Source organism: Miniopterus natalensis, chromosome 10 (genome assembly GCF_054644295.1).
Source record: "Miniopterus natalensis isolate mMinNat1 chromosome 10, mMinNat1.hap1, whole genome shotgun sequence".
NCBI lineage: Eukaryota > Metazoa > Chordata > Mammalia > Chiroptera > Miniopteridae > Miniopterus > Miniopterus natalensis.
The window spans coordinates 44,019,640-44,032,576 of record NC_142090.1 but is presented as its reverse complement, the minus strand read 5'-3'; the positions used below and the strand labels follow the sequence as shown (position 1 = coordinate 44,032,576).

General features: G+C 43.7%; 1 protein-coding gene across 4 annotated transcripts in view; it reads right to left on the bottom strand.

Moving 5' to 3' along the window:
* The window catches only part of ATXN7L1 (ataxin 7 like 1), a 230,687-nt gene that overhangs the window by 46,436 nt on the left and 171,314 nt on the right, over positions 1–12,937 (bottom strand). For all 4 annotated transcript variants that reach the window (XM_016204762.2, XM_016204763.2, XM_087821097.1 and 1 more), the window contains one exon: positions 6,300–6,522. In XM_016204762.2, coding sequence (XP_016060248.1) covers positions 6,300–6,522 — 223 coding nt within the window. The remainder of the gene's footprint in view (positions 1–6,299; positions 6,523–12,937) is intronic.

Below are 12,937 nucleotides of genomic sequence, written 5' to 3'. Positions count from 1 at the left end.
GGGGCTGAGAGCCCATGTGCAGGGTGAGCAGGGCATGTTGCCAGGCAGACCTGCAGGGGACATATCCAGTAGCACAGGGATGCTGTTTCCCTTTTTTTTCTAATGCAGAGTTATTGTTAATCTCCTCAGACACAGAAGAGAGAAAACAACAAATCCACAGACCATTTAAATTTGTGTGAGATGCCAGGAGGTCTGCCTGGATTTAGCACCGGTGTTTATCACTGTTCATGTGAATTTAAGCTACTCGAGAAAGAGCGCCTCTGACCTGCTGTTAACTTTAATCTAAAGGCCACACATGGCTGGTGCTTTCTTGGCCTTTAGGGCCGATGCAGACAGAGATCCTTTGGAGCAGGGGAACAGACTTCAGCAGGCGAGACTGTACGGCCCCACCGTGTCCTCTGATCTGTTCCACTGCACACCCAGCTGCAGGCTAATGTGAGAAAGAAGCGAGAGTTCCTTCCACCTTGAAATTTAGCAGTTCCTGTCGGGAAGGACAACATTAAAGAGATTGAGGAGCCACCTTAACACACCTGTGAGTCACAGAGCCAGAGAGACTCACCCAGAGTCACCTGGCCTAGTTGTCCAGATCTGGCTGGGAAATTCAATTTTAAATTAATTTTAATTTTAATTCATTAAAATTTAAAAATAGGTACTTGATTCAGTTAGAAAACGTTTAAGTATATCTGGAACAACTTGGGTATGCAAATCTATTTTCTAATTGTGAATTGTTAATGAAACCTAAATATGGGTCAAGTATTTCTGATGAAAATTTAGTGTACAAATTGAGATGTGCTGTAAGTGTAAAATACACATAGGATTTTGAAGACATAAAAAAGAATGTAAATGATATCAATGACTATATGTTTAAATGATAATATTGTGGGTATGTTAGGTTAAATAAAATACATTATTAAAAATGAATTTTACCTTTTTTCCCCCCACTTTTTCAATGTGGTTGCTAGAAAATTTAAAATGACATGTGTGGCATACATTATATGCCCATTGGATAGTGCCAGTCTAAGTAATTGTAGATAAAAAGTTAACAGCTTCCAGGAATGAAAATCTTCCAACCCATTTCAATGGTCAGATCCATTTCATTCAGTTCAACAAATATTTACTGACAGGGGGCTGTGTTTGCTGAGTGCGGCCTACTGTGTAGAAGGCCCTGCAATTACTATTGAGCAGAAGCTTAATCTATGGCATAACACAAAGAGTCACAGGTAAGGTAAAAGTGAAGTGCCATGGAGATTAAAAAGAGACACCAGCATATCAGGTGGATGCCAAGGAGGAAGTGAATGAGAGAAGGGCTTCAAGGAAAAGGTGGCCAGTGGGATAGGCAATGAGGAACAGTGAGGATTTGGGCCAGGAAAGAAGGGCCAGGATGCTGTGGAAAGAACCTTGCTGAGCAGTCCCTGCTTCCTCAGGTTTCTCTTCCCTTAGTCCCCTATTCTCTAGGGCCCTAACCTTGGTTCCTGCTCTTCTCAAACCTTGTACCTTCTTGGGAGGCCCCATCTGAACCCATGGCTTCAATGCCTGCGTCTACATTGACAACTTTCAAGTCTCCATTGCCAACGCATCTTTCTCTTTACCTCTGGGTCCATACATTCAATGCCCACCGACATCTCTATGTAGGTATTTCTCAGATACTTCAAACTCCATTGACTCCTCAGCTGAACTCATTCTCTCCTCCCAACCCTAAACTCTGGACCTTTTTATCTTTCTCTTGAGGAAGTGAAAGGACCAGTCACCTCATTGTCCAAGTTAAGACCCTAGACATCCTCAACTCTTCCTTTGTATTGCAAGCCCTATATACAACCAGTTCCAAAGTCCTGTGGAGTTTTCTTCCTTAATATTTCTCCCATCTGGCCCCTTCTGCACAACCTATTATCACTGCCTGGGTCCAGCTATCGATTTTGTGTAATCCAGGCCTTACCTGAATTACACAAAGGCATCCTCACTGTTCTTGCTGCTTCCTGAGTGGCCTCTCCAGCCATCCTTTATCCTGCTGTCAGGGTGGCCTCATTACAATTAAAAACTGCTCTTTTAAGAGCTCCAAGCAGTTTTCAGGGGAAGTCCAAATTCCTGAACTTAGTACATACAGGGAACTTGATAATCTACCCAGCCCACCTACCCAGTTCATCAGCTTCCCTCCACATGCAAATATTTTTGCACATTCTGTTCCTTTTGCCTGGGACACTCTTCCCAGTTTCTTAATTTTTTTTTTAAATTGTGGTAAAAATATATATAACCTAACATTTACCATTCTAATCTGGTTTTCTTTGTCTAGCTCATTTCTACTTATCCTTCAAATTTAGCTATGTGGGACCTCTTCTGTAAACCTTTTCTGAGTCCTCAGCCTGGGTTAGGTGGCCTTCTTCTGCGCTTCTAGTATCTTAGCTCTTATCACATTGTATTCTGTGTTAGCTTATGTCTCTTTTTACAGACTCCCTAAGATGGTGTCTGTCTTATTTAACTTTGTATCCATAGAGCTGCAGTGTACGGTTGTACAGGTTATGTACTGCACTAGGATGCCTGGTTGAGGAAGTAAAGTAGGGGATGAAGACCATTGGCCAATTGTGTACCCTGGTTCTGGACAAAGGTTCTATAGGTGACATCAATGGGACCTATATATCCTTGAGGTTTGTTATAGAGTTGACAGATAGTATTATAGTAGATGCTCAGGCTGAGTAAAGACAGATGGATATCCCCTACCAGGGGAAAACATGGTAGGGAAGTTGGAGTAATGGGATAGTATTATATGATCAGGATTGGATTAGGGGGTTTAGAGGCAGTTTGTAGAGTCCCTTATGTTGAGCTGAGGGGCTAAACTCTTAATTCAGTAGGAACCTTTGAGAACTTTTAAGATAACATTGTGACTCAGAATCACAAAATATTCAGGCTTGAAAATAAATGAGACTCAGAGAAGTTAAACAAGTTGTTCAAGGTCACACAGGAAGTTAGTAACAGAATTGGGAGCTTGAACTGTCTTTTCTTTTTCTTTTATTTTAAAGATCTAAATTGACTTTATTAAGCGATTCATTAATCTGGCAGCATCCCATCTAGCAACTAGAAGGGTGCTCCCCTGAACTGGCTTTTCTTGCCCCTCGCTCAGTGCCCATTCTTCCACACTGCTCTCTGGGGAAGCCTCCCTGAACCAAGGCTGAGCTCTAGAAGTCTCCAAGCCAAATCTTTCCAACCTTCCCAACACATGTCCCTGGCGATGGTGGGCAGGGGGATGATGGCCTGGCTGACCAGAGGTGAGAATAGGTAGGAGACCACTGCAATCAATGCTCAGCCTCTTTCATGGTGCATCCGTGGGCCTGTCTTCAGAATACCTAGTTCAAGTTAGGTAAATTGCCCATTAGCTTTCTGTTCTTCACACAAGGCAAGAGCTCTAGCTTTTGGAGCCCCTTCTTATAAGAGCTTTTTCCCTCCTTGTGCTTCTTTTGGTTGCTTTTCTTTGGGGCCTGGTTAGTTTTTTCAAATTCTTTCAAAACCACCTTCTGCCTCTAGCTGAAGGGATCTTGCCCATAGCAGGTCTTACTAAGTGCGTGTTGAGTCAGTTGAATCAAATGTAGACACTGATCTAAGCCTAATGGTCTCCCCAAAGGTTTGCCCCCTGGGAGGATTCTTGGTGCTGTGTCTCACCCCCCCCCGGGACCACGTTTATAATTTATCACCTCTTTTTTCCTTTTTTTATCGTTAATCCTCACCCGAGGATATTTTTTCCATTGATTTTTAGAGAGAGTGGAAGGGAGGGAGGGGGGGGGAGAGAGAGAAACAGAAACATTGCTGTGAGACACACTGATTGGTTGCTTCCTACATGCACCTTGACTGAGGCCAGGGGTTGAACCTGCAACCCAGGTACGGGCCCTTGACCGGGAATCGAACCTGCGACCCTTCAGTGCTTGGGCCGGTGTTTTAACCACTGAGCAACACCAGCCAGTGTTCATTTATCATCTCTTGTGTTCATTTTATGATCTTCTGAGACCCCTTCTGGCTTATTCCTCTCGAGCCCCTTGCTTGGCCTTCCCTGTTTGGTTTCTCCAGCTCACTCTGGATGCCAAATAAAGGATTTCATTCTTTTCCATGTTCAACTTCAGTCTGAGTCTGAGCCATTTCTCTACTTTTTCAGAGATATTTGACTTCTTGACCTCTATCCTAGTTATAGGAGCTCTGTCCTTTGGCACATATGATGACAATAACATCATCATCAAATAGTTAGCAAATGTGTACTCTGCTCCAGATACCGCATTTGCTGTTTTTATAAAAAGTAGCTCACTTAATTCTCACAACAATCTCATGGGGTAGAGCTATTATTAGCCCCATTTTACAGATGAGTAAAACTGAGGTACACCAAGATCAAGTAACTTGTCCAATGTCACCTAGCTGAGATTTGTACACAGGCAGTAATTCTGGAGCTTGTATTACATCAAGACACCCAATGTTGCCTCAACAATCTTCAGTACTTTCCGAGGTCACTGATAAGAGGGAGACCCAGAGGCCCAGAGCCACCACACTGTGACTTTCAGGCTGGCTCTTCCCTAACCAGCAAATACTCCCACAGGATGGACCTGAGGGCCTAATGATCAGAAGAGAACAAAGCTTGTCCATGAGGTCCACTGGCATGACAGGTAACTCCTCTCCCTGACAGCTGTGGCTAAACCTTTCCACTCTATCACAGGCTCTTTACTTGATGTGGCATAACTAACTCTTTATGGTAAAGTCATCATAATCTCCAGTATACAGTGACAAACCAATTGGCGGATGGTTTTAGTCCACAGCTTTCCTAGGTATGAACTTAAGTGTAATTAACTATCACTAATTAACAGACCACTTTTTTTCTTTAAATATAAATATGAATATAAATCAGATGGAGTCCACAATTATCCCTTGTCTGTCTTCATGAGGCCTGAAAGATAAAGCTAGAGGCTCTGTAATCAGCCAGTCCTTAAGTGTTCCAAGTTGGGTCCCTCAGCATTTGAGGATACAGGCATACCTTGTTTTATTGTGCTTCATTTTACTGAGCCTCACAGATGTTGCATTTTTAAAAAAAATATATTTTTATTGATTTTAGAGAGAGGGAGGGAGACAGTGAGAGAGAGAGAGAGAGAAACATCAATTGGTTGCCTCTCGCATGCACCCTGATCAGGGATCGAAATTGCATCCTGAGCATGTGACCTGACCAGGAATCAATCAAACTGGCGACCTTTTGGAGCACCGGGCAATACTCAACCAACTGAGCCACACTGGCCAAGGCAGGTATTGCATGTTTTACAAGCTGAAGACAAAAATCCTCCATCAGCAGAAAGATTATAGCCCTAACTGGTTTGGCTTAGTGGTTAGAGCATCAGCCCTTGGACTGAAGGGTCCCTGGTTCGATTCTGGCCAAGAACATGTACCTCACTTGCAGGCTCAATCCCTGGCCCTGGTTGGGGTGCATGCACGAGGCAACCAATAGATGTGTCTCTCTGACATTGATGTTGCTCTGTCTCTCTCTCCCTTTTCTACTCTCTCTGAAAAGCAATGGAAAAAATGTCTTCAGGTGAGGATTTAAAAAAAAGATTATAACTCGCTTTGTTTAGATACTTGCTTTATTGCGGTGGTCTGGAACCCACAATATCTCTGAGGTGTGCCTGTATTCATCTTCTCCTTCCTGTCCTCGTTTTCACTTTGGTTTCCTATCTGTCCATTCCGACTTTTTGGTAAAGACTGAGATTAAAAAATGAATTAAAGTCTCTGATTTTTCAGTCACCTGCAACCAGCTCTGTCCCACCGCATCAAAGGGGTGACACTCTCTTTGGATTTGCTCTTTTCGTACTGTGGTCAGCTCCCAATCACCTGCCTCTGCTGGCAGTTATTCCGAGGAGCAGAACCCAGCTGCTCACAGCAGGAAGGCTCTGTGGGGGGTCTTCCTCCTGGGAATACATGACTAGGCCTGGGTCCCTGCTGGGCAAACTGACTGTGCCTTTGATTATTTACACCAATGTTTCTCTTCACTGGGGTGGAAAATTGAGAGGTGACTGTATCACTGAGGAATAGTTCCCTGCTACCTTTTTCTTAGACACAACTTGGCTCTGCTCTTAGAAGCAGAAAAAATTCTGTCAGGCATATGGTACTTTAAGGTCCCATGTTTTCTCCAGTGTTTCGGTTTCTTACCCCATCATTTCGGTTTTCTGTCCCTTCCCTCCTTAGACATGGCACCCAGGAAGAAAGCCAGAGGGTAAACACTGTTTCCTGTGGTGACAGGGACAAACAGTGAAACAGACAGCTGCTGGCTGCCAGCATCAGACACTTACCATGGTTTGTCCCTTGATCCTTTCCCAGAAAAGACTGTGTGCTGTTTGCTGCTGGAGGTAAGTAGATTGTCTTTGGGCGTTTTGAATGGCTTTGAGGTGCTGCTGGCAGAGTTATGGCCGCTGAGACAGGCTTTTGTTTTCACCTGTACTAGTGATGTCCTGGAATTGGAGGGTGGAGATGTTGGAGAGGGAGAAGGTCTGCACATTGAACCGTGTCTTCTCTCTACAGAGGGAGACAGAATAGAACTCAGCACATCATCTGTAGGAGGTGAGTCTCACACACGCATGCCATGCTCATACAACAGGCAAAGAGAAGTGCTCATCTCGCAGGTCCGCATCCCTGAAGCCTCAGTTCTGACCACGGTTTATCTATTTTTTTTCCTGAGTGAGAAATTGCCTTATTCAATTTCTTTTTATGACTTTTAAAATGATGTTTCCACAAATGTCAGTGGAAACTCCAATCAGTAATTTAAAATGAAAATACACATATTTAAACATATCTTCTTTGCCTACTTACTACAGTTTCTCTTGCCATCCGCTCCTCTCCCACCAACTAGCACTAGCAATGATGACATTCTGAATTTCTATATTAAATGGCATGCTAAACTAAACCAAGGTTTTCATGGGAAGCATTTACCAGGCCTTCCTCTGCAAAACAACTTCTACAGGACTAGCAGAGAAGACACCAGGTGTCAGTTGAACACAGTGGATAACCACATAGCCAAAGTGATCCCCAGGCAGCTACCCAGAAGCTTCAAGGTCCCTCAGAGCAGTGGGCAGGGCAGGACTCTCAAGAGAATAAACAGGGAATTCTTCAACCTAACTAGCAGCAAGATCATCACTATGGTCAGAAGGACCAGCAAGGGCTGAATGAAAGGGTCTTTGAGAACCAGGGGTGACAGCATCTGTCCACACGCCAGCCAGTGGCCCCTCCAGGGCTCACTGAGTTCTGGGGTTGCAGCTGCTAAGCCAGGACACGCGGCCTCCCTTAATGCTTGAGGCAGAATCCACAGATGTGGGGCCTGGACTGGGGAAGGCAGGCACAGCTTCCTGAGCTTCAACAGAAAATACCATTGCTCTAGGCAGGCATGACTCACTTGTTCACACTCAGTCAGCCCTGTGGTCTCAATTCAATGGGTAGGATGAAGACACTTGACTGGGACAGCAAGTGCATGAAGTGAAGTTCTGGTGTCTACCCACTATGTACTTAACTGTTAGAGGGTAACAGTTTTGATAAAAGTTAAGGAACTTCTCCCAAGAAAAATGCATATTTATACATGCCTAAAACTTTGTACACCATTACAAGAAGTTATCCTGGATCCCCCAAAACACAAGGGCTCTGAAATCCTAAGACCTCTCTGGGTCTTTTGTGCCTCTACAGAGCCCAGCATATAGTTAGTACTTAATTATTATGTGTTCAATAAATAAATGAAATGATAACAAATGTCCTGAAGGGGAGAACTAGAGATCACCAATCTGGAAATTTGGGCTGAATGTGACATAAAAGAGGTGGGAGGCCAGGATTGCAGACCACATCCTCCGCCTCTAAGTTGTCTCAGGCTTTTCTCACCAGCGACACATTGCCGGCTGCTATTCCAGGCACCTGGCCTAGAAGAAGGCCAGACTAACCTTGGCTATTTGAAATGGGACTTTGGAGTTTCTCTGTGCTCCCTGTGTCAACATCTATCACCCTGCCTCAAAGAGGATGACTCTAGTCCTCTGATGAAGTGGGAATTGTGGGGGAAAGTGGATTAATGAGGATCATCTGATTGCTGAGTATTTTTGCATGGCCAGTGTTCATTCGTTGCCTACACTGAGTAACCTCACAGGTAACTTTTCTTCACCAAATCAGAGTAGACCGTGCATGTATGCTCAGTTTCCAGTGCCATCCTGTTGAAGGTTTTGAAAACCAAGAGCTAGTTCCAGGGCTTCTGTTTTGATGTAGTAGAAAGAACCTTGGGCTGGGAGCCAGGAGTTCTAGGCTCCAGTTCCAAACATATCACATTAGTAAGCTTATGGTCTAGAGTTCACCACTTAAACTTCCTCAGTTTCCACGTCTATTTCTAAATGAAGCTGGTTCCTAGATGACTTCTAAGGCCTCTTTCCACTCTACTATCATAAATACAAGGCATACTTACACCTGCTCCTTCTCTTCTCTTCCCTCATGATTCCTGAATGTTACAGCAATAATCATAGCTGAAGTACTGAAATGTTTTACTCAGGCAGGGTTTTCCTTGGAGGAATTCATCCTTTGTGAAATTGCACTGGCTTTACAACCCCTGTGAGACAGGCAGGAAGCAGCCAGGCATCTCCACACTCCTCACAACTGACTGGCTAGAGAAGACCCAGAGAAGCAAGGTGACTTGCCAAAGTGAGGGCTGATGGCTGCACGAGGAATGGGGCCCAGCGACTTCTCAGCAAGGCAGGAAATGGGGTGTACTATGACCAAGATTTGGAGCCAGGAAATTAGGAAGTATAAGAATTAGAATCACTGAAGGTTAAAACTGTTCAGTTCATTCCACCTCCTGGCTGACTATGAGGTTATTGTTAGAGAGGCTCTCTGTTACCAGCTTGCAGGGCAAAACCAGTTGGAGAGAATGCTGGACTAGAACCAAGTCCTCTCACTTCAAATCCATAGTTCTTTCTACCCTTCAGAAATGTTTTGCTTAGCAATTTCTTTTTTGGCAGAGGTTTCCAAAACTAAAATGATTTTGCTTTTTAACCACTATTGTCTTGAATTTTCCTGCAGTCTTCCTTCACTCATTTGCTATCATTTGCTTAAGTTGGCTGGAGAGGGTTGAGAAGGACATGCAGGAATATTCTTCCGTTCAGGTGGGGAGAGAAGCCTTGACAACAAAGAAATTTTATTTTGCTAAACTAAGAGTTAAATAATGTCAACACCAATTTTTTTTTTTTAATTAAAAAGTAATAATACAAATAAACAAACATTAAGTCACAAGGAAGGGTGTCATTAAAGACAAAATGAATGGGCCAGACCAGCAATTCTAAAATCACGTTCGCAGAGAATTCTGGTTAGTGATCCTGCCAACCTGTTCTGCTACTACACTCACAAAAAATTAAATTAATGGACAAACTTTTTTCTTGGTTTTATATTTTAGTTCCACAAATGACCAATTGAAAGAGCAAGTTGCATATGAGAAAATATTAATCAAAACTTGAAGATAGCCCTTTACCCTCAATTTGTGATTTTGCATAATAATAAATAGGTTAAAAAAGTTATTTCCTACTTATAAACTGTTCCATGTTGTTCAGATTGAATTAAATGTACCACTATTTCAGGATATCTCACTGTGGCCTGCGAGAAAGGCTATGTGAGAATTTAGAGTGGGGACCTTGGTCAGAGTGATCAGAGCTCACTCAGGAGATGGGTTTCACACTTCACTCAGTTAAGCTTTGAAAATGGGCAGAACTGATCCTGGGTCAAGCAGAGTGAGGGGATTTTTTTCAGAAAGATCCATTTCTATTCAATCTGTGTTTCCCTGATCTATAAAGGCCCATCTGTAGATTACTTACAGGGTTTTGTCTTTTGGCAGAGAGGTGGGCTGGGCTGGTGACAGGAGAAGACAGGGTCTGAGTTTCTTGTGAAAAGATGCTACTGTGCAGGTAGAATGTCTCTGAGTAAAGTGTTTCAGTTTTATCTTACAATCATTCTGATACAAGCCCTCACCTACTTTGGGTTTATTTACTTTTTTTCTGTTTTGGCCAAAAGAAGATCCTTATAATGATTTAAATGCTATTTGCCCTGCCCAGAAAGACTTTACAGAACATTGTGTTTTTTACTCACTTTAAAGTATTTTATAGACTGAAGCAATTTTAGAGAAAAAGAGCTTGTTCCTTCAAATTTTCTCATTCTTTGTTAATGTACACAGATGGGTGAATGAGACTGTAATCAATTGATACTCTGGATTATTCTTTTTTAACTGACATTATTCCATTTATGTATTTCTGACTCCCATATAAGGTCATTTGAAATGGTTAGGTAATCCTCAATCATTGACATACTCTAAGTTAGTCACTCTTTTATTATCTACTTACTGTCTAACTTTTAAAAACATACAATTTATTTAAAAAGTGACTTAGGATCACTTCTTTCAGATAGAGTGAAATGTTGGAGTAGTTTATAGCTTTTGCAACACTATTTTCCCCAGACAGTGTGACAGAAAGATAAAACCAATCTATTGTACTAATGTTGAATATGAGTACCACTTACCTACTGAAGTGAAACACAAAACCACTGTCAGAACACCATGCAGAATGAAGTGTCTACTACATCAAACACAACCTCGGTGAGTGATCTGGGATCAGCAACCTTTGGTATCACCCATTCTGTCCTCTAGCCAATAGTAATAACACTTTATCAAGACTTTCCTATGTGCCAGGCATGCACATATATCTTATACTATTTAGTTCTTGCAATACCTTAAGAGAGGTACTATTATTATCTCTATTCTACAGACGAGGAAACTAAGGCTCAGAGGTATGAATTGCCCATGGTTATGGAGCTAGGAAACATCAGATCTGCACATGTCTTTAGAGCCTGTGGTCTTAACTCTGAGCTCTTCCACCTTGAAATGCCAGAGGTGCTGCAGCAGATGGGAATCATCTGGAAGAGCCCACAGCCCCCCTCCTGTGATTGGGCATTTCAGCAGGGCACCTGACTCCCCTAGGGACAGGAAAGAAACAATGTGCTTGGGCAGCTTTTAGGTACCAACTAGCAACCCCGTACCATAGTCTGAGACTCCAACCCCCCAAAATTGGGTACCCCAGGACCAAAGAAATAAAAAACCAAATCCTTTTACTTTTTTACATTTTCACCACAGGCAGTCCAGACCACAGCCTCAGCAACTGGCTGTCCTAAGACCAGGCTTTACCATAGGTACTTTAACCATCCATATGTGACCCCAGGGCACAATCCTGGAGACTGGTTGAGTAGTGATTGGAGACCCTGACTCTTAGAATTCTAAAAATCTCCGTTAAGTGTGGGGAGCCCTGGTGTCTCCACAATTCTCTCCCCTTATTCTCTGCAGGTAAAATCCACCAGGTTTTCAGACAATTCCATTTTAGTAAAAATTCAGAGCACTCTCCTCCCCTGGTGCTTATTCACTGAGGTATTTTCATACAGTATCAATGTCCCCATTTAAAACCTTAGCACAGATGCCTTATGAATGGCTGAGCAGGCCACCAGCACCCAATGTGGTGCCCTGTACCAGTTTTAGAAAGAACTTGTTGGGAATTTTCCAATATGGTTTTAAGGGGCCAGTCCCTTCCCAACGCTTCGAGCACCACAGTCACTTGTGGCCGACACGGTATGTGAGCTCACTCGGGCTTAGACTAGCACCTGGCTTTCTCATTTGACAGCCCTGAGTCTCCTTCAGGCTCAGCCTCTGAGGGCAGGTACCTGGCAAATCATTAGCCAGGCTCTATTTTATCAATGAATTCTATCTGTGTTAGTAGTCATGGTCAGGATGCTTTCCATAAAGGACAACTCAGGATTTCAAGGACCGTCTTCCAAAAGTAACTGCAGCTGGAGGGTGAGGGGCAGAGCATAGACCTCAGCAAGAGGAACCATGTAGGAACCACTTGATGAGGCAGGCATTTCCCCAGTTTACAGCTACGGAAACTGAGGCCAACTGTATTTGAGAAACTTGCCCAAAGCCACAAGACTGTTATTAAGTGGAGGAGCAGGGCCTAGAATCTGAGCTTGTGGTCTCACTTGCCACAACTGTAGTGAGACACTAAATATAGTGCCATGGTGGTCAGAGGAGGGATATTGAATCAGCCTTCCTCAGCAGGGGAGGAAATGAAGACACAGGAAAGACAAGTGGCCAAGGCAGGCCACGAGTGGCAGGCAGAGCATGCCAAGAAGTTTGTGTGCCAGCAGGGCTTGTGAGCTTGTCTGGAGCACCCACTCCCTCCTCAGGCTGGAGTGCCTCTTTAAAAGATACCAGGGCCTGAGTGGCTGGGGGCAAGGAGGTCCTTATAGCATGGATGCCTGTCACCAATTAGCTTATACTACTGTCACCAATTAGCTTATACTAGATCTTCTTTTTCTCTCTCGACTCCTAGCCACTGCCAGGCAACATGCACTGTGACAAATGCCAGTGTGCGCCAGTGGCTCACACGTTCAGATCTTAAATCCCCCAGGGTCTGGCTTGGTTTCTTGGTTATCTGGTCACTGTGTTTATTCATTCGGTCAGGAAGAGAAGCAGCATTTTAAAAAAATCCTCACCAGAAGAAGGCATATTCACTGATTTTTAGAGAGAGAGGGGAGGGGGGAGAGAGAGAGCGAGCACGAAACATTGACAGGCTGCCTCCTGTAAGCAGCCTGACCGGGATCAAACCTGCAACCTAGGTATGTGCCCTGACCGGGAATCAAACCTGAGACATTTTGGCGCAAGGGATGACGCTCCAACTGAGTCACACCGGCCAGGGTGAGAAGCATTATTTCTTGAGTGCCTACTATGTGTCAGCTCTTGTCATCTACCCAACAACCCCCACAAGTGGGTACTGTTAGCTCCTAGTTATAGATGGGAAATTAAACCTCAAATAGATTATGCAAAGTCATGCAGACCTTAGCAGTTTGGAGGAGGGCCCAGGCCTACCTGGCTCTAGAGCCA